General features: G+C 36.9%; 1 protein-coding gene across 1 annotated transcript in view; it reads right to left on the minus strand.

Annotated features, from left to right (window-relative positions):
* LOC125232825 (hypoxia-inducible factor 1-alpha-like) overlaps positions 1 to 10,273 on the minus strand; it is a 135,753-nt gene extending 125,480 nt beyond the window's left edge. The window contains 1 exon segment of the mRNA XM_048138616.1: positions 9,857 to 10,273. Coding sequence (XP_047994573.1) covers positions 9,857 to 10,236 — 380 coding nt within the window. The 5' untranslated portion in view covers positions 10,237 to 10,273.
* Between the last annotated feature and the right edge of the window lie 9,860 nt (positions 10,274 to 20,133).

Genomic DNA, 20,133 nt, shown 5'->3' on the forward strand with positions numbered 1-20,133 from the left:
GTAGCCGAATGGCATTTCTGTGAAGCGTAACTAAAACGAAACGCCGCGAAAGATAGTCTGACTCTGTCGCGCCAATACGCAAGAGCGATAGAGATAGATATCTACGAGTCTCGTTTCGTGAGCGTTTCGTGAGCGTTTGTGCCATTCGGCTACGCACACTGGTGTAGCCCCATCTGATAACGCGGGATGTCCAGCTAGAGTAACAGCCGGATTCCTCTGAAAATGCAAGAATTGTTGGTCCTGTCAAAATTGTGCGGGAGATTGGAATCCAGGATCTTTTAAAAGCTCAAATAACACCGAACATAGCTAACCTGGAGCTAAGCAGAGGGCTGTGTTCTATAGATAGAACGTTCTGTAGGTCTACAGTTAGATATTGGAGGTATACTGATATTTGGAGAAGGTAATGACTGTCCTGGAAACGTGAGGATATTTAAAGAGCTGTCAGGACTTTTGTTGGGTAGACAACTCACATATGTCTCTGGTTGTGAAGGTATAGCTCGTTAAGCGACTGGAATACATTACTAGTTAGTTATGAGACAGTTTTAGGGCACGCAAATTGAGCATGACAACATAGCACAACCCAAGACATACCCAAATATTTAGCGCAATCGTAGTGATACAGATAAAAACAGGAATTAACATGGAAATCGCACGTTCAGTCGTCAAAACCACTTACTGAATAAGTACACTATTCCTATTAAAAGGGTTTGATTTATTTTATTAGATTCAATGATACTAAATGCAATGTGATTGTAACAATTTAGCTTTCTGAGGGTATATAGTAGATATTTATTAATTTCTAGTGTTCACCTTACTTAATATTCCTGTAATCTAACAATAAATAGTTTTGTATTGATAAATAAATTGTTACGAAATCGGAGGAGATTATACTAATAAACATATTTACTATTTAGTACCTACATAGATATAATCAGCATCTGCATCGGCTACCTATCCGTAGGTATTAGGCATAAAAGGAGACACATATATATTATACAAAAAGTAGCATCAGCAATTTATTTCCCATTTATGTATGTTTCCTTCATCAGCGTGTCATGGCCAGTCACGGTCATCAAGTTCTGATACCTACTTCTAATCAATTGCATTATCGTTCTTTATGGTATAGGTCTCACTCAATTCTTGGGCATATAAACTTGAAAAAAAAATACAAATTAAAAAATGAAGACTATTTTTAGCTGTTTGTACGAATCGCTGGCTTGGCTTGTTATTAGGGAATTTTCAGAATTTGGACCCCAATTAGCGAAAGTCGTTAACAAAAATTAACTCGCTGTCAGTTTTGTGACGATATTTAAGCATGAAATTTCAATAAAAATATTGTTCTTGTGTTAATTACATCAACTTTAAGCGATAATCTACATTCAGAATCTAAAAAAAGTAACTTTTTAGGCAGATTTTATGCTTAACTGCCGTCACAAAACTGAGAGCGAGTTAATTTTTGCTAACGACTTTTGTTAATTGGGGACCCAAATTCTGAAAATGCCCATTATTTGAATATTTTGCATTTTATACGGAAGCTCTGGAGGAGCGGTAGAAAGAAAAATTATGCGCGCAGAACTTGTGTGATGCAAACTGCTAAAAAGTATTTCAGTATCTAATGTAATCTGGTTTCCCTGAAAATCCGGTATGGGTCCCTGTTAAGAACAACCAATGAGCTCGAGAGATTTAAGATTTGACTAATAAGACTGATTTCTCGGGCGGATATAAAATTTGAGGTAAAGGTCAGCTCACATACTCACATTGTCACATTTCAGAGTTTAAGGATAAACAAAACACTGGATATTAGGCCAATGTCGGAATAATAACAGCGTCATTTTGCTATCAAACCAGCAACTACCCGTAGCGTGTAAGTGGCAAGCAATTGGCGATGATTGCAAAAATAATAGCGTGCCCCGGCATCCGAGCCAATTGAGATCACGTGACGTCGGCAAATTTATATGTTCCGTTCGTCTGGGGTGTTATTTCCCTCACTTATGTATGAAGATAATCGCTCAAGGAAACCAGTATAAAGTCAGACAAGAATTTTTAGAAATGAAAAAGTGGCAACATGGTGTTGTCCCGTGAGAGATGAGTATATAAGAGGAAGCCTGAGAGAAACCATTTTTAACTGCCAACTTCTTGGGCTATAAAAGCGGTATTTGATTAAATATAGGCTCTTGATCTGTTGGGCTAAGTTACACTGGTACATGTGAGATTTAGAATGAATAAGCAATGAGAATACAAAAACTGAAGCATCGATGAGAACAAAATCGTTCGTCAATTTTCTGTGACGTGAATCGAGGTTCTCCATTGAATATTTAAAAGTCACGAAATTGACAAAACGTCGCTTAAATGATTGTTGACCTCTGAAGATACATTACAATTCGGTAAAGCAGTATAAGAATGAACGCAGGACGATGTAATAAAGACATCGCTAAGGAAAATGGAGATACAACACAGAGACTGACAGAGACTATACCCAATGTAATAAAAACATATCATATCAACAAGAAATCGAGAAATTCAAGAATGAATCAAACGAACGTCATAAATACAATATCCAAATGTATTATCTGGCTGCATGGCCGGTGGCTGGCAAGATAAGATAATTTATTTACATAAACACAGACATAATAGATAATATAAGTAATCAACTTCGTTGCACTTGCAAGCACAATACTGGCTGTCAGTGTCACACAAAACACCGTCTTCTAGACAAACATATACATACTTACATAATGAATACAGGAGCCTATTTGACCTATTTCATTGCCTTGAGTTACCTTGTTTACTTAGGTCGTTGCATGTCTTATGACATTTTTTGTAGAAAATCTAGAGCAATTGCAGACTGTCCTTCACAGCCTGAAGATCTTGAATATCATGCCGTTTTTAATTATTCCTAAATGTGTCGTTTGCTATGCGCAAAATATTAAACCTCAAACTTATAATTATGAGATCTACAACGCAATAACATACTTCTTCGACCACTGGCAAAATACTCTTGCTTGTCTCAAATCACACCTTTAAGTTGCCAACATAATCACACCTTTAAGTTGAAAATAATTCAGTAAGTAAAACATCTAAGATTTTCCTTGTCCATCAATATGACCAATTAATACTCCAATCAAAAACGTGACTACGTTGTAGTAAACGTAGCTCGTGTTAACATCAACTGCCATTACATGCGACAGATAAATCTTACACGTTCAACGACACATATGCTAGGCTGACTTATTGTAGTTATATTGTGTTACAAAATCACTCATTTAAAGCGCCCACTCGTGCACGTGCACCCTTCTTTTTAAGCAGTAACTTCTAAGAAGCAGTGCAATAAAATTGGTCTCTGTCTTCTTTTGCCATCTCATAAGCTAATATTAGTGTGTTGACGTAGATTACCGCATCGCTAAAATGTTTCGGAAAATTGCGGGTCACAACTTTATGACTAGCTCAGGGCCGGGACAAGTAGCGTACTAAAAGAGAGGCCTATGCTCAGCAGTGGGCGAAAGGGCTGAATGATGCAGATGGTGATGACGTTGATGAAAATTTTCCTTTGAACATGTTCTCCAATTTTAGCCAATTCAGGCCATTCTCAAGAAATCTGTATTCGGTGGTGATGGTGTTTAATTATCAATATTATCACCTCCTTTTCACACATTTCATAAGAAGTCAAAGAATGGTCAACTTGCATAAGAATACCTACCTAAATATACAATTTTCCAATACAACAATTTAACATTACCTTTCCTATGACAAAATTTAGGTATCAGCTAGCAGTATTGAGTACCTAATATTTGATTATTTAAAATATTATGTCAATTTGTTAGCAAATAAAGCTAACCTTAGAGATTATTACTTTTCAACTTTCGTCTAGTGACTGTAGACGGGATAACAACAATATTTTAATCACGTACATCTTACTAAGTTGTATTTATTGCACTATGACCTCTTGTACCTACTTCTTTTTTTACAATGCTAAATTGCTAATTATCATTATGACGACTCCTAACTTCTGCGTAACAAGTTTCTCTTTACACATCTCGCTCGCTCCAATATGCCAGTACGAGTCAAAGTTCAAAGTGTTTGACTCGTCGACTACCCGAAGCTAAAAATGTGTTGTTCTACAGCTTTGGCGTTTTAGCATAAGCATGCCCTAACAAGTTATTTGTATAATAACGATACGAGTAAATTACGTCCTTAAGTTTAGTCAAGCTGAAATGGGACTAGGCCGGCCATGTCTGTCGCATGCACCCACAGAGGTGGGCAAAAATTGCCACGGTCTGGGTGCCGCAAGACGGGCGAGGATCTGGCAGACCCAGGCGGCGATGGCGGGATGACGTAGACGCATATCTTAGCGTTTGGCCGGATATTGCTCAAGACCGTGACGGATGGAGATCCATGGGGGCGGCCTTTGCCCAGTAGTGGGACACCATGTTGGCTATTAATATAAGTTTAGTGACAATGTTTTACTTTTTACTTGAAAACGTTACAAATTGTCAAAATGGCCGCATTTAGAACACACAGATAAAGACAGTAGCTAAACTGGCGTAACGGATATTAACAACGCGTTAGCGTCTCAATTAATATCTCATTATGATAAATAGGACGCATTCTTCTCCAGCGGTACGTGATGCTTGGCTTGACTGCGTGATACTTAATGTTCTTTAAGTTATTTAGGTTTACTTGTTTCAGGATATACAATTAAAAATACAAAAAATTAGGTAATAAAGCCTATCACGTCAGGCCGTCCTTTTCGCACTATTTGTAAGTGCGATAGGGAGGCACCGACGCGATAAGGTTTATCACTCTAGTGTGCTATCTACCGCAGGTGGATCATACGGAGTTAACATCAGAATAAAGTGTCTGGGTTCATAGCTCGTTTTTCATAATGAGAAGTAGCTCAGTGACGTGATTACCGAGAAGTTGCGCTATTATGGGATAACTGGCGCGCCTCTATCACTGTTCGACAGTATGCTGCGCGATAGAAGTCAGATAGTCGTAGGTGATGGAGGCAGAGTGAAGTCGGACCCTCTTGGAGCTTCGATGGGCGTAGCGCAGGGCTCGTCGGTCTCCAACTTGCTGTTTTCTCTCCTCTTGAATGATCTGCCTGAGTCCATAGACACGGCCGAGGTGCTGATGTATACTGACGACGTCGCCGCAATTGTCACAGCACCGACAGTCGAAAGCATCGAGCACAAACTGAACCTAGCAACTGCACAGCTGGCTGAGTGGTTTGATGTGAACGGGCTAGGGTAGGGTAGGTAATGAAGTACTTGAACAGGCCACTAGTACAAACTTTCTAGGGTTCGAGATCGACACATGCCTGGCTTGGAATCAACACGTGGATAAGCTGTGTGGCAAATTGGGGAGCGCGTGCTTTGCACTGGGACGGGTTGCGAAGACGGTGTCTGCAGAGGCAACGCGCACCTGCTACTTCGCCTCCGTACACTCACTGCTTCAGTATGGGGCCGAGCTCTGGGGTCGCTGTGCGGACTGGGAGCGGGCGTTCCGCCTCCAAAAGCGCGCAGTGAGGATAATTGCTCGGGTGCCCCACGATACCCACGCGAAACCGCTTTTTATATAAAAAAAAAGTCATCCTGCACGTGGCTATACTGGCTATATACATGAGAGCTAATCTGGCGTCATTTAAAATATTCGGAATGTTAAACTCTTACGGAACGCGAAACGCTGATAAGATTATGGGTGTAAGCCGGAAGTTGACCAAGTCATCTAAACTCACTCATGTCATGGGTCCCACCGTCTACAATAAGTTTCCAAAAAACGTTATTGATGCTCCAAGCTTGAGCAGCTTTAAATTCCGCCTAAAGCAGTGGCTTATCCAGCAGTCATTTTATAGCTATAATGAATTCATAGCATAGCAGGGTTCGTTATTTAAATTAGCATAATGTTATTTATAGCTGTTGGTGTTCCGAAAAAAAATAAATAAAAAAAATAAATAAAAATAAATATAAGGCATGATACGTCCAGCGTGAAAATAAATTTGTAACTTCTAATTATCATACATTTATATTGTATTGTAGTTAATTACTAATTATGTATTATTGACGTGTAAATTGGTTTTACAAATAAAATATTATGATATTATGACTGACAGAATGAACGAGCACAGCAATCAGCAATATAATAAGTAAGTACTAAGTCTTGTCTAACTTGAGAGAGCTATAAGCTAAATGCAGTGTCCCGACAGACGCCTATACTTTGGAGGAGTTATAATTATGAAGATAACCAATCAGATCATCTTACCCAAGAGATATCCATCACAGATCCTTCTGCGCAAAAATTATGACTTCGTTATCTCTCTTGTACAGTCAACCAATTTGAATCCTAGGCCATTGTACAACCTTTTCACAGTCAACGTCAAAAGTGACTTCTATGGCCAATAATGCACGGTGTCATTAAGACAGGGTTCTAGAGTGGCATGTCATTCAAGTTGGTTGACCGTACATTCAAGCTGTAGAGAGGCAACAAATTCAAGCTGAATCAAAGATTGAATAATACATAATGGTCAGGTTTATGTTATTGTGGTAAAATAAAAAACTGGTCAAGGTCCTAACTGCGCGGAAGTTATAATCTTATAAAAATACAATTAGAGTAGCGTTAAGGCTTAGACCGAAGGGTACCACAACAAATCAAAGTATTTCATCCATATGTGAGAAACACCAAACTTTTGCTGTTGGAATGCGAATCAGCGTTAAGAGATTGACAAAAATCTATACATTCTGTGTGGAAGTACATTCGGGCATACAAGACGTCCAATTCGACTAAGTGCTAATGAAATAAGATAACATTGTGTAGGATGTGATGGTGAAAAATCCGGGTCAAAAGATTAATAGAAAAAAAAAGATAATAAAATAGGCAATTCAATACTTGATATGGACTTGCACTTTAAAAAAATGAGTTTTTTTAATAAATACCCCAAGTTCCAAACATATCGGATACACTTGATAGCATATCGCGCACGTATGTTGTCGTTAATGAGCGGGTCATTTTAGAATTAAGGTTATCGCCGGATATCGTGTGTACATAATACAAGTCGAACTTTGTATTCGGACTTAAGGTATGGTAGAGAAACCGGTACTAGGTACGTTGACATGTTACGAGCGATACAATTGGGTAAATATTTTGTGGAATGTTTCTAAGGCCGAAGAAAGAGTTTAGAATAGTTTGGTTGAGTTTCTCTAGCCTACTATCGAAGCCTTTTTGTTTTTTATTGAGGTCCCAATATTTTCAAGATGATAAGCTCTTACTTACATCGAGGTAAAACCGCCTTCAAAAATAAGCGCGTTACAAAACACGGAGAAACTAAAAAGCAAAAAATAATAAACCTTTGAATTCAGATTTCTTATCGTATTGCAATAATCTAAACATCCAAATTATAAACAAATCAATTATTTTTGCAGTCGGTACCAGACCTGTTCGTCGCCTTGCTATTGCCTGTTTGCCCCACCCAACCATACGCAGGCTGGCACCGACTCCAAAAATAATTGATTTATTTATAATTTGGATGTTTAGATTATTGCAATACGATAAGAAATCTGAATTCAAAGGTTTATTATTTTTTGCTTTTTAGTTTCTCCGTGTTTTGTAACGCGCTTATTTTTGAAGGCGGTTTTATTTTTTGTTAAAAAAGTTTATTTATTTGTTGATTTTTAGTGGTTCCTATTGATATTATATGTATCAGTCCGAATACATGTACACTAGTGAAAGAATTATCCTTTAACTCCTAACCATTGAGGAGTTGACCTTCCATCATCAGCTCAGCCACATAAAATTATTACCATCAGGCGTAAATACTGGTTTACCTTTGAAAAATACACTGAAAACATTACATGTGCCTATAACATTTGAAGAGTTCCCTCGATTTCTCCAGGATCCCATCATCAGACCCTGACTTGGTGCCAATGGGACCATCTCGGGGTTATACCCGTTCGATCAAAAAAAAAATTTTGAAAATCGGTCCACAATTCTCGGAGATATCGAGGAACATACATACAAAAAAAAAAAAAAAAAAAAAAACATTCAGTCGAATTGAGAACCTCCTCCTTTTTTGAAGTCGGTTAAAAATACAGGTTTAATGGCAGAAGATAATGTTTGACTAAAGCTCATAGTCTTAAGCAGTCGATTAGGTAAAACTTTTTTGATTGTTGTTATTGTGACCCTTGTTACCTTATTAATATTGTATGGACAACTATAGATTTCTTATAACGAATGACATGGTGTATTTGAAGCGACCAAAGAAAATTAAGCATAATAATTGCCGGTAAAATTAAATGATAATTGATCCAAATAAGAAAATACAAATGATAGATAAAGGAGGGTCAAGAGAGGATAAGTTATAGCGCGTGTGAGTTAAATAGGACTGATACTTAACAGACGGTAAACAAAACTTGGAACACAAACTTAGGCCAATAATATAAAGGGTGCTAAGCCACTATTTATGCTGAAACAATTGACTATTATATTGTTTCAAAAATGTCCCTTTGATAGTGTAGTACAAGGATCTTTAATGGATCACTTTAAATAGAATTTGGATACGTTCCAAATATCGCAAATTCTCAGATTGTCCCAAGAGGAATGAACTCTCCTGAACTTATCTCAACCAAGGACGAAGTTATACACAAAAATGCTTTTGAAAAAGGAGTGAGAATACTTGGTTACAATTACAAGCATATCAAGAAATAAAAGCCAGGCTTATACATGATTCTGCGCGTGGTTTTGGTCAGCTGACAAAAACACGAGACACGCTGGCAATGCTGGCAATCATCCGGCCTATTTGTAATCGCATAAACACGATGAAAATGAAACCATTTTCATGACTACTTAACGCTTGGTTGGGAAAGCAGATGTTGCCATCATTCGCCATTGAAGCGATTTTCAAATAAACCAGTTTAAATGTTATCTCATTAGGGTAGTAATGTTACGGAACTCGGGGATCTGATTAAACTTGTTAAAAATGAACAACATACCACTGATGACATAGATACAAACTACACAAATAATAACAGAACATAACAAAATCTTTCTTTAGATATTCAGAGCGTGAAAGCAGATGAAACCAGACACATTTTCATTGATATATGTAGTTATATTGGAATTTGGAATACAAGAACTAGAACATCGAACAGGTAAGTATGCTTATTAGAAGTAGGTAAGCTAGGCAAAGCCTATATACTTTCTGAACACCTACAATCTAACGAAACTTTGTAAGGGCAATGTCCTTGTTAATACTGATTAAATGCAAATCTGGGATATAATAAATAAATAAATATTGGGGACACCTTACACAGATCAACTTATCCCCAAACTAAGCAACGCTTGTACTATGGGTGCTAAGCGACGATATACATACTTAAATAGATAAATACATACTTATATACATAGAAAACATCCATGACTCAGGAACAAATTTCTGTGCTCATCACACAAATAAATGCCCTTACCGGGATTCGAACCCAGGAGCCAGGACCGCGGCTTAGCAGGCAGGGTCAGTACCGACTGAGCCAGACCGGTCGTCAGATGTACTTTCATTTTGCCCTTCATATGGTAATTTCATATGAAGGGCAAAATGAAAGTACGAAGTACATCAAATTTAATGTTATCGAAATTAACATATCGGCGTTATCATAACATTGAATAACACGTCGAAGACGCGTGGTGCATTATTCAAAATAAACTATATTTTGAACATGGCGAATAAATAAAAATATCAGTAGTATGATCAAGATAATAACAATAAATCGCATCTTAAATGTAACAATAGTGGTCATGAAACTCATGAAATCGCTGAAAGCCAGCGAGAATACACTATCAAAGATAATGTAATGCAAACAAAAAGACTCACATAAAATCTTCCAGATCGACAACGTTGGTGTACTGACAAGGCTGACCATTGACGTTATAGCACATGCTCCCATAATCCCACTCTTGCGTTTGATTACACGGCAAGTTAGGCATAATAGGCGTCTGGAATTGAGGAACCGGACGAGGGTACACCATTTGGGGAGGAAAATACTGCGGTTTGGGGGCGTAGTAGTCCCCAGGATAACACTCCACTGGAGGAATTTCACGGTAAACACTCGGTGCACTGATAGCCACATTGTTCACTGGCTGTCTAGACCACTGGCCTGTCATCGGACACTGCAGATTCCAAGCAACGTCCTCCATTCGGCCCACGACTGGACACTGGACGGGGACGTTGTTCCCGTAACCGTTTATCACCATTTTGAAACAAAATGTCAGGAAACCATCAAGAAGTCCATCTACGGACGTAATCCGCGAGCTACTGATAGTGGCAGATGCGCTTATCTTAAACTTAACTATCATGGTAGCGAAAAGTCGATATAAAACTTAATAGATAACGAGACATTATCAATTTCGACCCTGGCAAGACTTGCCGGTGCTGATATGAGGCAACATTTATCAAGATATGTTATTTTAAAAGGGATTTTGTTCGAGACATTTAATTAAACGCCGGTGTAGGTGCAAATACGGAGATATCAATATCACTTCAGTATTATTCGGGTTTGATGGATTCTGGAAACTGAGCCGCTTCGCTTTTCTGGATTTTAACGCGGCAAAACACTTATATACAAAATCCTAGTAAATGAACTTGAAATAATGAGAATTTGAATGTAATAATAATACTATTTTATCGAGGCTCTACCATAGGATTTCCTTATTGAATAATGTATTTCTTGCGATGTGCTTTTTGTATTGTTTAATATTGTGTTAATATGAACAGTACAAAATGTTAAAACGCTGCAGCCAAAGCAAAGAAAAATGAAAGTGGTAAAACCATATTTGCAATAAAGATAAAATATCCGAATGCATAAAATACAACATATTATTTGGCTCAGTATTTGTATTGAGATAACAAAAAATAAAACCGCCTTCAAAAATAAGCGCGTTACAAAACACGGAGAAACTAAAAAGCCAAAAATAATAAACCTTTCAATTCAGATTTCTTATCGTATTGCAATAAGCTAAACATCCAAATTATAAACAAATCAATTATTTTTGTAGTCGGTACCAGACCTGTTCGTCGCCTTGCTATTGCCTGTTTGCCCCACCCAACCATACACAGGCTGGTACCGACTTCAAAAATAATTGATTTGTTTATAATTTGGATGTTTAGCTTATTGCAATACGATAAGAAATCTGAATTGAAAGGTTTATTATTTTTGGCTTTTTAGTTTCTCCGTGTTTTGTAACGCGCTTATTTTTGAAGGCGGTTTTATTTTTTGTTAAAAAGTTTATTTATTTGTTGATTTTTAGTGGTTCCTAGTGATATTATATGTATCAGTCCGAATACATGTACAGTAGTGAAAGAATTATCCTTTAACTCCTAACCATTGAGGAGTTGACCTTCCATCATCAGCTCAGCCACATAAAATTATTACCATCAGACGTAAATACTGGTGTACCTTTGAAAAATAGACTAAAAACATTACATGTGCTTATAACATTTGAAGAGTTCCCTCGATTTCTCCAGGATCCCATCATCAGACCCTGACTTGGTGCCAATGGGACCATCTCGGGGTTATACCGGTTCGATAAAAAAAAAATTTTGAAAATCGGTCCACGATTCTCGGAGATATCGAGTAACATACATACAAAAAAAATAAAAAAAAAAAAAAACATTCAGTCGAATTGAGAACCTCCTCCTTTTTTGAAGTCGGTTAAAAATAACAGCAACGCAATGTTTATTCCATTCCTGCTACCAAAAGATAAACTTTATTGACCGATTGACCCTGACACCTTTCAGTTGTCAAAACAACAGCGACTCAGTAATGACGAACTCGGGACGTAAAAGCTGAAAGTATAATTGAGCAGCTAAAAATTCGATTATACTCAATTTTAATACATTTAAGGCTTTGCAAAATGTAACTATTTCTTTTTTAACCCCCGACGCAAAAACGAAGTGGTGTTATAAGTTTGACGTGTCTGTCTGTCTGTCTGTCTGTGTGTGTGTCTGTCTGTCTATGGCATCGTTGCTCCCGAACGGATGAACCGATTTAGATTTAGTTTTTTTTTGTCTGAAAGCTGAGTTAGTCGGGAGTGTTCTTAGCCATGTTTCATGAAAATCGGTCTACTATGTCGCAGTCGGGGGTTTTTCCAAAATTTTAATTTTGTGGTTATTTCATTGAAAAACCACACACAGACAACACTTGTTGAATTAAAAAAAATTTGACGAATAAAAATGTTAAGTCTTAATAAATTAATTTTTAAAGCCAAGTACCTACTGCTAGCCTCCAAATATGCATCTATACTTTATTTTATTTGGCATGTTTTAGGAGAGAGCAAGTAATAGTACAAACTATCAGTAACAGTTTTGAATGATGCGTGATCAATAAAATTGATCATGATGAAATTGATGAATCAAGATGCATTTTGCACTGCGTCGAAAATAAATATCCCAAATATCCGTTTTCGAAATTTTACAAAATTCATAGCGTTGATTGACTTGAGTGGATTAACACTTTCGATGCTGCTAAAATTGAACTCAAGCAGCGGTTAAATCTATAATACCTATACGGAGAATATGGTCTTTGCGAATATCCTGTTTCCTAAGCAACGAAGCTAAATGATGGTAAAAATAAACAATTTAAGAAATAAATTATCAGCCAGCCGTCGGTCAGTCTGTAATTTTATCAACCATGTGATATCTGCAATTGTCCGGATAATGGCAAACATATCCGTCCAATAAGATTATATTATCTGTGTACCAATGTCATTGTTATTCCTAATCTGAAAACCTGTGATAGCAATCTATTTTTGTCCCCCTTCATCTGTTTTTCAACTTGCGGAAAAACACAACTGGTACTGAAGCTTGATAATGCTATTTTTCGAAGGAATAACGTAATGGAACGTTTGATAACTACAAACGAGATAATCCTCCTCAATAATCAATTATCATTAATCCTTCAGTTTACCTCCCATGGTCTTCTATACCCCACCATGCAGTGCATAGTTAGTTTGGTCCAACATTCTATAGTCGGTATAGGTACATAACTCATATGAAATGAGACTCCCATTTTCCAGTCGTCGGCACAGAATTAGACGAGATCAAAACTGGCTTGCGAATTGTTTTAATACTCGTAACTCATGTAAAAATAAAAACGTTTATTATTAAAACGTAATATTAAAAACGTTTATATCAATAGTACAATGATGAACATATCCCTTTAAAGTAGCTCTTCCAGTTAACCTTTAATCAGTTGAGGGAGAACTAGATTAGAGTCGACACACAACCATACATCCATACTAATATTAGAAATGGGAAAGTGTGTGTGTCTGTTTGTCCGCCTTTCACGGCAAAACGGAGCGATGAATTGTTGTGATTTTTTAAGAGGAGATAGTTTAAGGGATGGAGAGTGACACATGCTACTTTTTATCTCTTTCTAACGCGAGCGAAGTCGCGGGCGAAAGCTAGTTAAATATAAAATGACGCACCCAAAAAAATACTACCCCATTACCTACTAATTTAGTCTAAATATTCTATGCTACGATTGTCACAACCGTTAGAGCGAGAGAGATTCCAGGTTGGATTCCAGACATTAAACTCGACTTGCTCTACATGTTTATTTTCACATCTTATCGGGGTTTATGCGTCGTTGGACTAAAAGTAAATATGGCGATGTATAAAAATGTCTACTTGCATAAGTTCGTGCGTATATAATTTCGACGAAGTATAAAAATGTCCACCAGTATATTAGACCAAATATAAATATGTTGCGGCACTAGACTAAAAGTAAATATGACGATGTATAAAAATGTCCACTTACATAAGTTCGGGCGTATATAATTTTGACGAAGTATAAAAATGTGCATCTGTATATTAGACCAAATATAAATATGTTGCGACACTAAAAGTAAATATGGCGATGTATTTTTAACCGTCGCCTCATATCTCAAGAAGGATTTTTATGTTTGTTCCTCGATATCTCCGTCGTTCCTGGACAGATTTTGAAATTTTTTTTTTATTGAATGTATATACATACAGATTGGTCCCATTTTTCTCAGAACCCAGTTCTGATGATGGGATCCTGGAGAAATCGAGGGAACTCCTCAAATCTGAAAGGCATACATATGGTGATTTTTGTGTTAATAAAGGAACAGCATGCATTTAGGTACGGAACAGTGACATTTGGTGCAGTGGAACTGCTGATGATGGCCAGAACGGAACTCTTCAAATCTGAACGGCACGCTTATAGTGACTTGGGTATTTTTATACGAACAGCATGCACTTTCGTACAGAACAGTGACATTTGGTGCAGTGGAATTTCTGATGATGGTCAGAACCGAACTCCTCAAATCTGAACGGCACGCTTATAGTGACTTTGGTATTTTTATAAGAACAGCATGCACTTTCGTCCAGAACAGTGACATTTGGTGCAGTGGAACTGCTGATGATGGCCAGAACCAAACTCCTCAAATCTGAACGGCACGCTTATAGTGACTTTGCCATTTTTATAAGAACAGCATGCACTTTCGTCCAGAACAGTGACATTTGGTGCAGTGGAATTTCTGATGATGGTCAGAACCGAACTCCTCAAATCTGAACGGCACGCTTATAGTGACTTTGGTATTTTTATAAGAACATCATGCACTTTCGTTCAGAACAGTGACATTTGGTGCAGTGGAACTGCTGATGATGGCCAGAACCAAACTCCTCAAATCTGAACGGCACGCTTATAGTGACTTTGCCATTTTTATAAGAACAGCATGCACTTTCATCCAGAACAGTGACATTTGGTGCAGTGGAATTTCTGATGATGGTCAGAACCGAACTCCTCAAATCTGAACGGCATACTTATAGTGACTTTGGTATTTTTATAAGAACAGCATGCACTTTCGTCCAGAACAGTGACATTTGGTGCAGTGGAACTGCTGATGATGGCCAGAACCAAACTCCTCAAACCTGAACGGCACACTCATAGTGACTTTGGTATTTTTGTAAGAAAAGCATGCATTTAAGTTCAGAACAGTGACATTTATTTAGTTATGTTTGTTAAGCATATGTTTTGAAGTCAAAGTTTGTCAAGCTTCGATTTCTTATAATATAATCGGATTCATGAGGAATTGAGGAAACTCCTCAAACCTTAACGTTATACGTATATTCATTTGTGTTTCCATCTAATAATTAAAGCATTAAAAGCAGTTTTAAAAAATACTTACACATTTCTACATAATCCAACATTCGCAAGTAGCTTTCACCAGAACCCGAAAGGCGACGGTTTTTTTTTTCTTAAAAATTATAAAATTACTTTTTGTTATATTTATTATGAGAAACGAAAATGTATGCATGTAAAATTTATTAAGGAATAAATGGCTAAAATTATAACAATAATCGCTTTATCAAGAAGGTCGTCCGCAGGCAGTGAGCCAAGATTAGATAGTTTGTAGAACCTGTCAACTTGGTGAAATAGGGGCCTGGACCTATGTAAAGAAAGTAGTCATTTTTATATTCCGACTTGATAAGACTTAGACATTTGTATACTTTGAAAGTAGTCATTTTTATATTCCGACTTGATAAGACTTAAACATTTTGAAGTATTGGCTTTCTAATACTCGGACCAATTTTTATTTTATATGCAGACATTTTTATACATCGCCATATTTACTTTTAGTCCAACGACGCATAAACCCTTATCGGAAGCGAATGCACGTTGTTCGCAGCAGTACACGGCGTGAAAAACATGCGTTCTGCAGGGCTAGCACATGACTGTCTCGCCGCTATATAGTCCACAAACACATAAGGTCCTTACGACATAAATACAATTGACCAAATACAGCTTGGCAAAAATGTGTAGGAAAGGAATTTTTTTAATATTTTATTACAGCAACACTTACTTTTTAACCGCCTTCCAAATCTCAAGGGAAGGGGTTCTCAATTCGTCTGTTTGTTTTTTTTTTATGTTTGTTCCTCGATATCCCCGTCGTTACTGGACCGATTTTGAAATTTTTTTTTTGTTTGAATGTATATGCATACAGATTGGTCCCATTTTTCTCAGAACCCAGTTCTGATGATGGGATCCTGGAGAAAACGAGGGAACTCCTCAAATCTGAAAGGCATACATATGGTGATTTTTGTGTTTTTAAAGGAACAGCATGCATTTACGTACGGAACAGTGACATTTGGTGCAGTGGAACTCCTGATGATGGTCAGAATGGAACTCCTCAAATCTGAACGGCATACTTATAGTGACTTTGGTATTTTTATAACAACAGCATGCACTTACGTCCAGAACAGTGACATGTGGTGCAGTGGAACTGCTGATGATGGTCAGAACGGAACTCCTCAAATCTGAACGGCACACTTATAGTGACTTTGGTATTTTTATAAGAACAGCATGCACTTACGTCCAGAACAGTGACATTTGGTGCAGTGGAACTGCTGATGAAGAGTGAGCCGCCCCTGGTTAGAGTTCCGTTCTGATAATCATTCTCATCTGTAAGTACTTCAGAATCATCCAAATTTCAAAATTGGTTCAGGAATGACGGAGATATCGAATAACAAACATTAAAAAATATACAGACGAATTGATAACATAATCCAACATTTGAAAGTATTTATCACCAGAACCCCAAAGGAAGGCGGTTTTTTTTTTCTTAAAAATTATTTGTTTTTTCATACTGAACTGAAGTGATTTTGATATTGTTTTCTTTTGTTGCAGTACGTTACTTGCAGTACATTTTTGTATTGCTAGTATGTAATGTGTTTATATGACTGTTTGATTTCTGTATAATTAAAAGAAAATGCTGCCACATGCGACGCGGTTTACATAGACCGTGGCGCCAATATCATTTTCTACTAATATTTTGTTGCCATTATGTATTCATTCAAAACAGACGTATAGAAGAGATACTGTCACGCATAATATTATATGCCGAGCTGATCATCACATTGTTTAGTGATCATTATGTATACTTTCTTACATAGATTGTGACATTTATGACATGGTAAGCTGAGTTGACTGTTGATACATACATAAACTCACGCCTGTTTTACCACAAGTGGTTGGCAGAGGTCATAAAACTGAAGTTTTAGTGTCATTCTTTGCAATTAAAGGGGTTGATTGAAAACGACATTGTAATATTTCAGTGACAGTTTGCTATATCCATAGATTGCACTCATATCCCGCAGTCGATTTCTACGACACCCACATGATGATTTTAGTAGGAAAATCATTTAAACAAACCTTGGTGGACACTGAATCCCTGCATTGTTATTTCTATTGTGTCTCGAGGTCTACATACCCTTGTTTTATTTAACAGAGTTTAGGTAGAGGTAGGTAAGTGTTGCTTATCATAAAAATGCATTCAGATTTTTTGTTAAAAACAGGTTTGATAATGGATGCTATCTTTCCCGTTATCGACAAGATACGTCAATCCAAACTTGTTTGATTGAATTTATTTTAAGTAATTACGTAACTCTCATAGCAGTCAAACCAGCTGTCGGGTTCAATGTTCAATAGGTAAATGTTCTACTTACTTATTTTTCACTTCCTACAATTCCCTGTTTATTATAATGTCGTCAGCTTCTTATGGTACTCTTACACATGGGAACACAATTCCAAGCAATTTACATACCATTGCCGCGTTTGCTCTTAGTTAGTTGGTGCGTATGGAACAAACGCGGCAATGGTATGTAGATTGCTTGGAATTGTGTTGCCCGTGTTAGAGCGCTATTAAGGCCTAGTTAAGAGACTTCATTATACATAAGTATACGCGTATGGTCAGCCAAAAAAGTGGTTTACCACTTTTTTTTTATTATAAACTGGCCAGTGATTGACCTTAGTCGCACCTGATGGAAAGTGACGACAAGGCCGACGTTGTGTCCTTATGTGTTTAACATAGTCGAAAAGTGGTAAACCACTTTCTTGGCTGACCGTACCTTTTGAACAGTCTTATCGTCTGTTATAGAATTTATCAATCTTACATATTTGACCAATACGTAGAGAGGTAAGCGAAGGACCGAAATAAATGAATCACAATAGGCCCTCATAACTTAAAGTGAGTAAACCAATAGCATTTTTATATTTTAAACCAGAAGATTCAAATTGAAGTAAATGGTTCGCGACCGAAAAATTGTTCAGATAACATAACAATGTCACGTGATGAGAATAATGGAGATATCGTCACTACTTTTAAAAAAACTCGTATCTTCGTCTGTCAATGAATAGAAAACTGTAGTAAGTATGTATGGAATGCATATAGACTTACTGCGTTTTAACTTTGAGGAGCAGCGTGAGATACGAATTTTTTTCAAAGTAGTGACGATATGCTAATTGGGAGACTTTAATACTGCATTGTTTTTTTTTTAATTAGTTACACAATTTGCACAGGTCCAACATCCAAAGTTATTTCCTTGATTTAGCTTCAATGTAGGTAAAATCAAAGGTGTGAATGAGAGGTTGTGTGGTGTTTTAAAGTGACAAAGCCAGACGCTCTTGTTACTTGACAAATGTGTTGCTTAACTTCAAACTTGGGTAAATCCATTCAGATAAAGGGTTCCCGCTGAAAGTGCCTCCCACCCCCTCTCGGTTACCTCACAGTTACCGCCTGTCAAAAACGCGAACAGTCGACCTGTCATATGTCACTAATACAAGCATATTACGCGTTCCCCTACACGAGTTTTGACTGTGTGCTAGGAACGCGCCTCTTTCATATATTTGATCGCCAGTGTCCAAGGTGTGGTATAACTGAGACTGGCATGTCAAAGTATACACAAAGTGTTATTTATGTATTTAGGTATACGTATTGCACTCACTTTTAGAGTAGGGATGCATATTATGTGTAAAGATATTTTGATAGTACAGTCACCGGCATAAATAAGTGATGATTTCTGTACCTTGTCATATTAACGTCTTGTTTGAAATGTCATAGGAAATTGTCAAACGATTAAAAGCGACAAGGTACAGAAATCATCACTTATTTATGCCGGTGACTGTACTTTGTATATATATCTCAGTTATTCTGTTAGCTGGAAGAGATCCCTTAAAGGGATAAGCTCGCCTTTGTACATAACCGTTATAATAATTCACTGTACATGTAATTTCTTCTGTACAATAAAGTGTTTACTACTACTACTACTAAAAAGTAAAAATGTATTGATCAATCTTGAGTTAAGGAAGAATTAGAATAATGCAATCAAAATAAGTATGTCTAAGATAAAATTATAACAAAGAATATAATTTGTTGTTCTATTATGACTAAAGTATGCCAAATTCAAATAAGTTGTCCTTAACCTCGATCTCGATACTGATTGACAGGAGGAAGCGTTAGTAGTTAATAGATTTGTAAGATGTTCAGTCTGCCTAGACACCGCACTATGAATTGTGCACGTTTGACCACGATCACACCTGACCTGACGGTAAGTGATGATGCGGTCTACGGTGGAGCACGCTTACCTATAAGATGAGCATTTCTTTTTTTTTGCCACTTTTATGAAGTGTGATATTTTTGAAAAAAAATATGCTATTTCTACTCAGAATTACTAGCTTTTTAAATCCTAGTCGTTAAAAAAATTGTCCCATACGATTTTTTCTTATTTTGTTACCATTTTCCGTACATGTTGTATGGGGTAACAAAAGAGGAAAGTAACAAAAATGTATGGAAATTCTGGGACACTTTTTGTCTCCTAGTGAGATTGAAAGTACTCGTGATTTTGAGTACAATTGACCTAAAATTCACTAAAACAATCAAAATTTTTTTTTGGCAAAAAAAAAGAAATGCTCAGATACCTATTTACTTTTGCTTTAAAGAGACCTGGATTGTACTCATGCGGAAACACAGACTCAAGCCTGCCTGGCATTCCACTCCTTGGCGGGACAAATTTGGATATGACAAATTTTACTGATAGATAGATAGATACAGTACTATGACTTACTGATAAAGGACTTACTGACTTACTGACTCTTTGTATGTTTTTATACAACACATGAAAAAGGAAGTATAGAATACCAGTTTACAGTGAATATTGATATATTGCACTCAAAATACTGGACACTAAACACATCAACATCATTGTGTTGATGTAAGAGTAAAAAGAATGCAACCAATGAAATATATTATTATTCATTTCGCCTGTAAACTAAGGTCAATAGTGTGGCTGTG

This window comes from Leguminivora glycinivorella, chromosome 13, assembly GCF_023078275.1.
Source record: "Leguminivora glycinivorella isolate SPB_JAAS2020 chromosome 13, LegGlyc_1.1, whole genome shotgun sequence".
NCBI classification, from domain to species: Eukaryota; Metazoa; Arthropoda; class Insecta; order Lepidoptera; family Tortricidae; genus Leguminivora; species Leguminivora glycinivorella.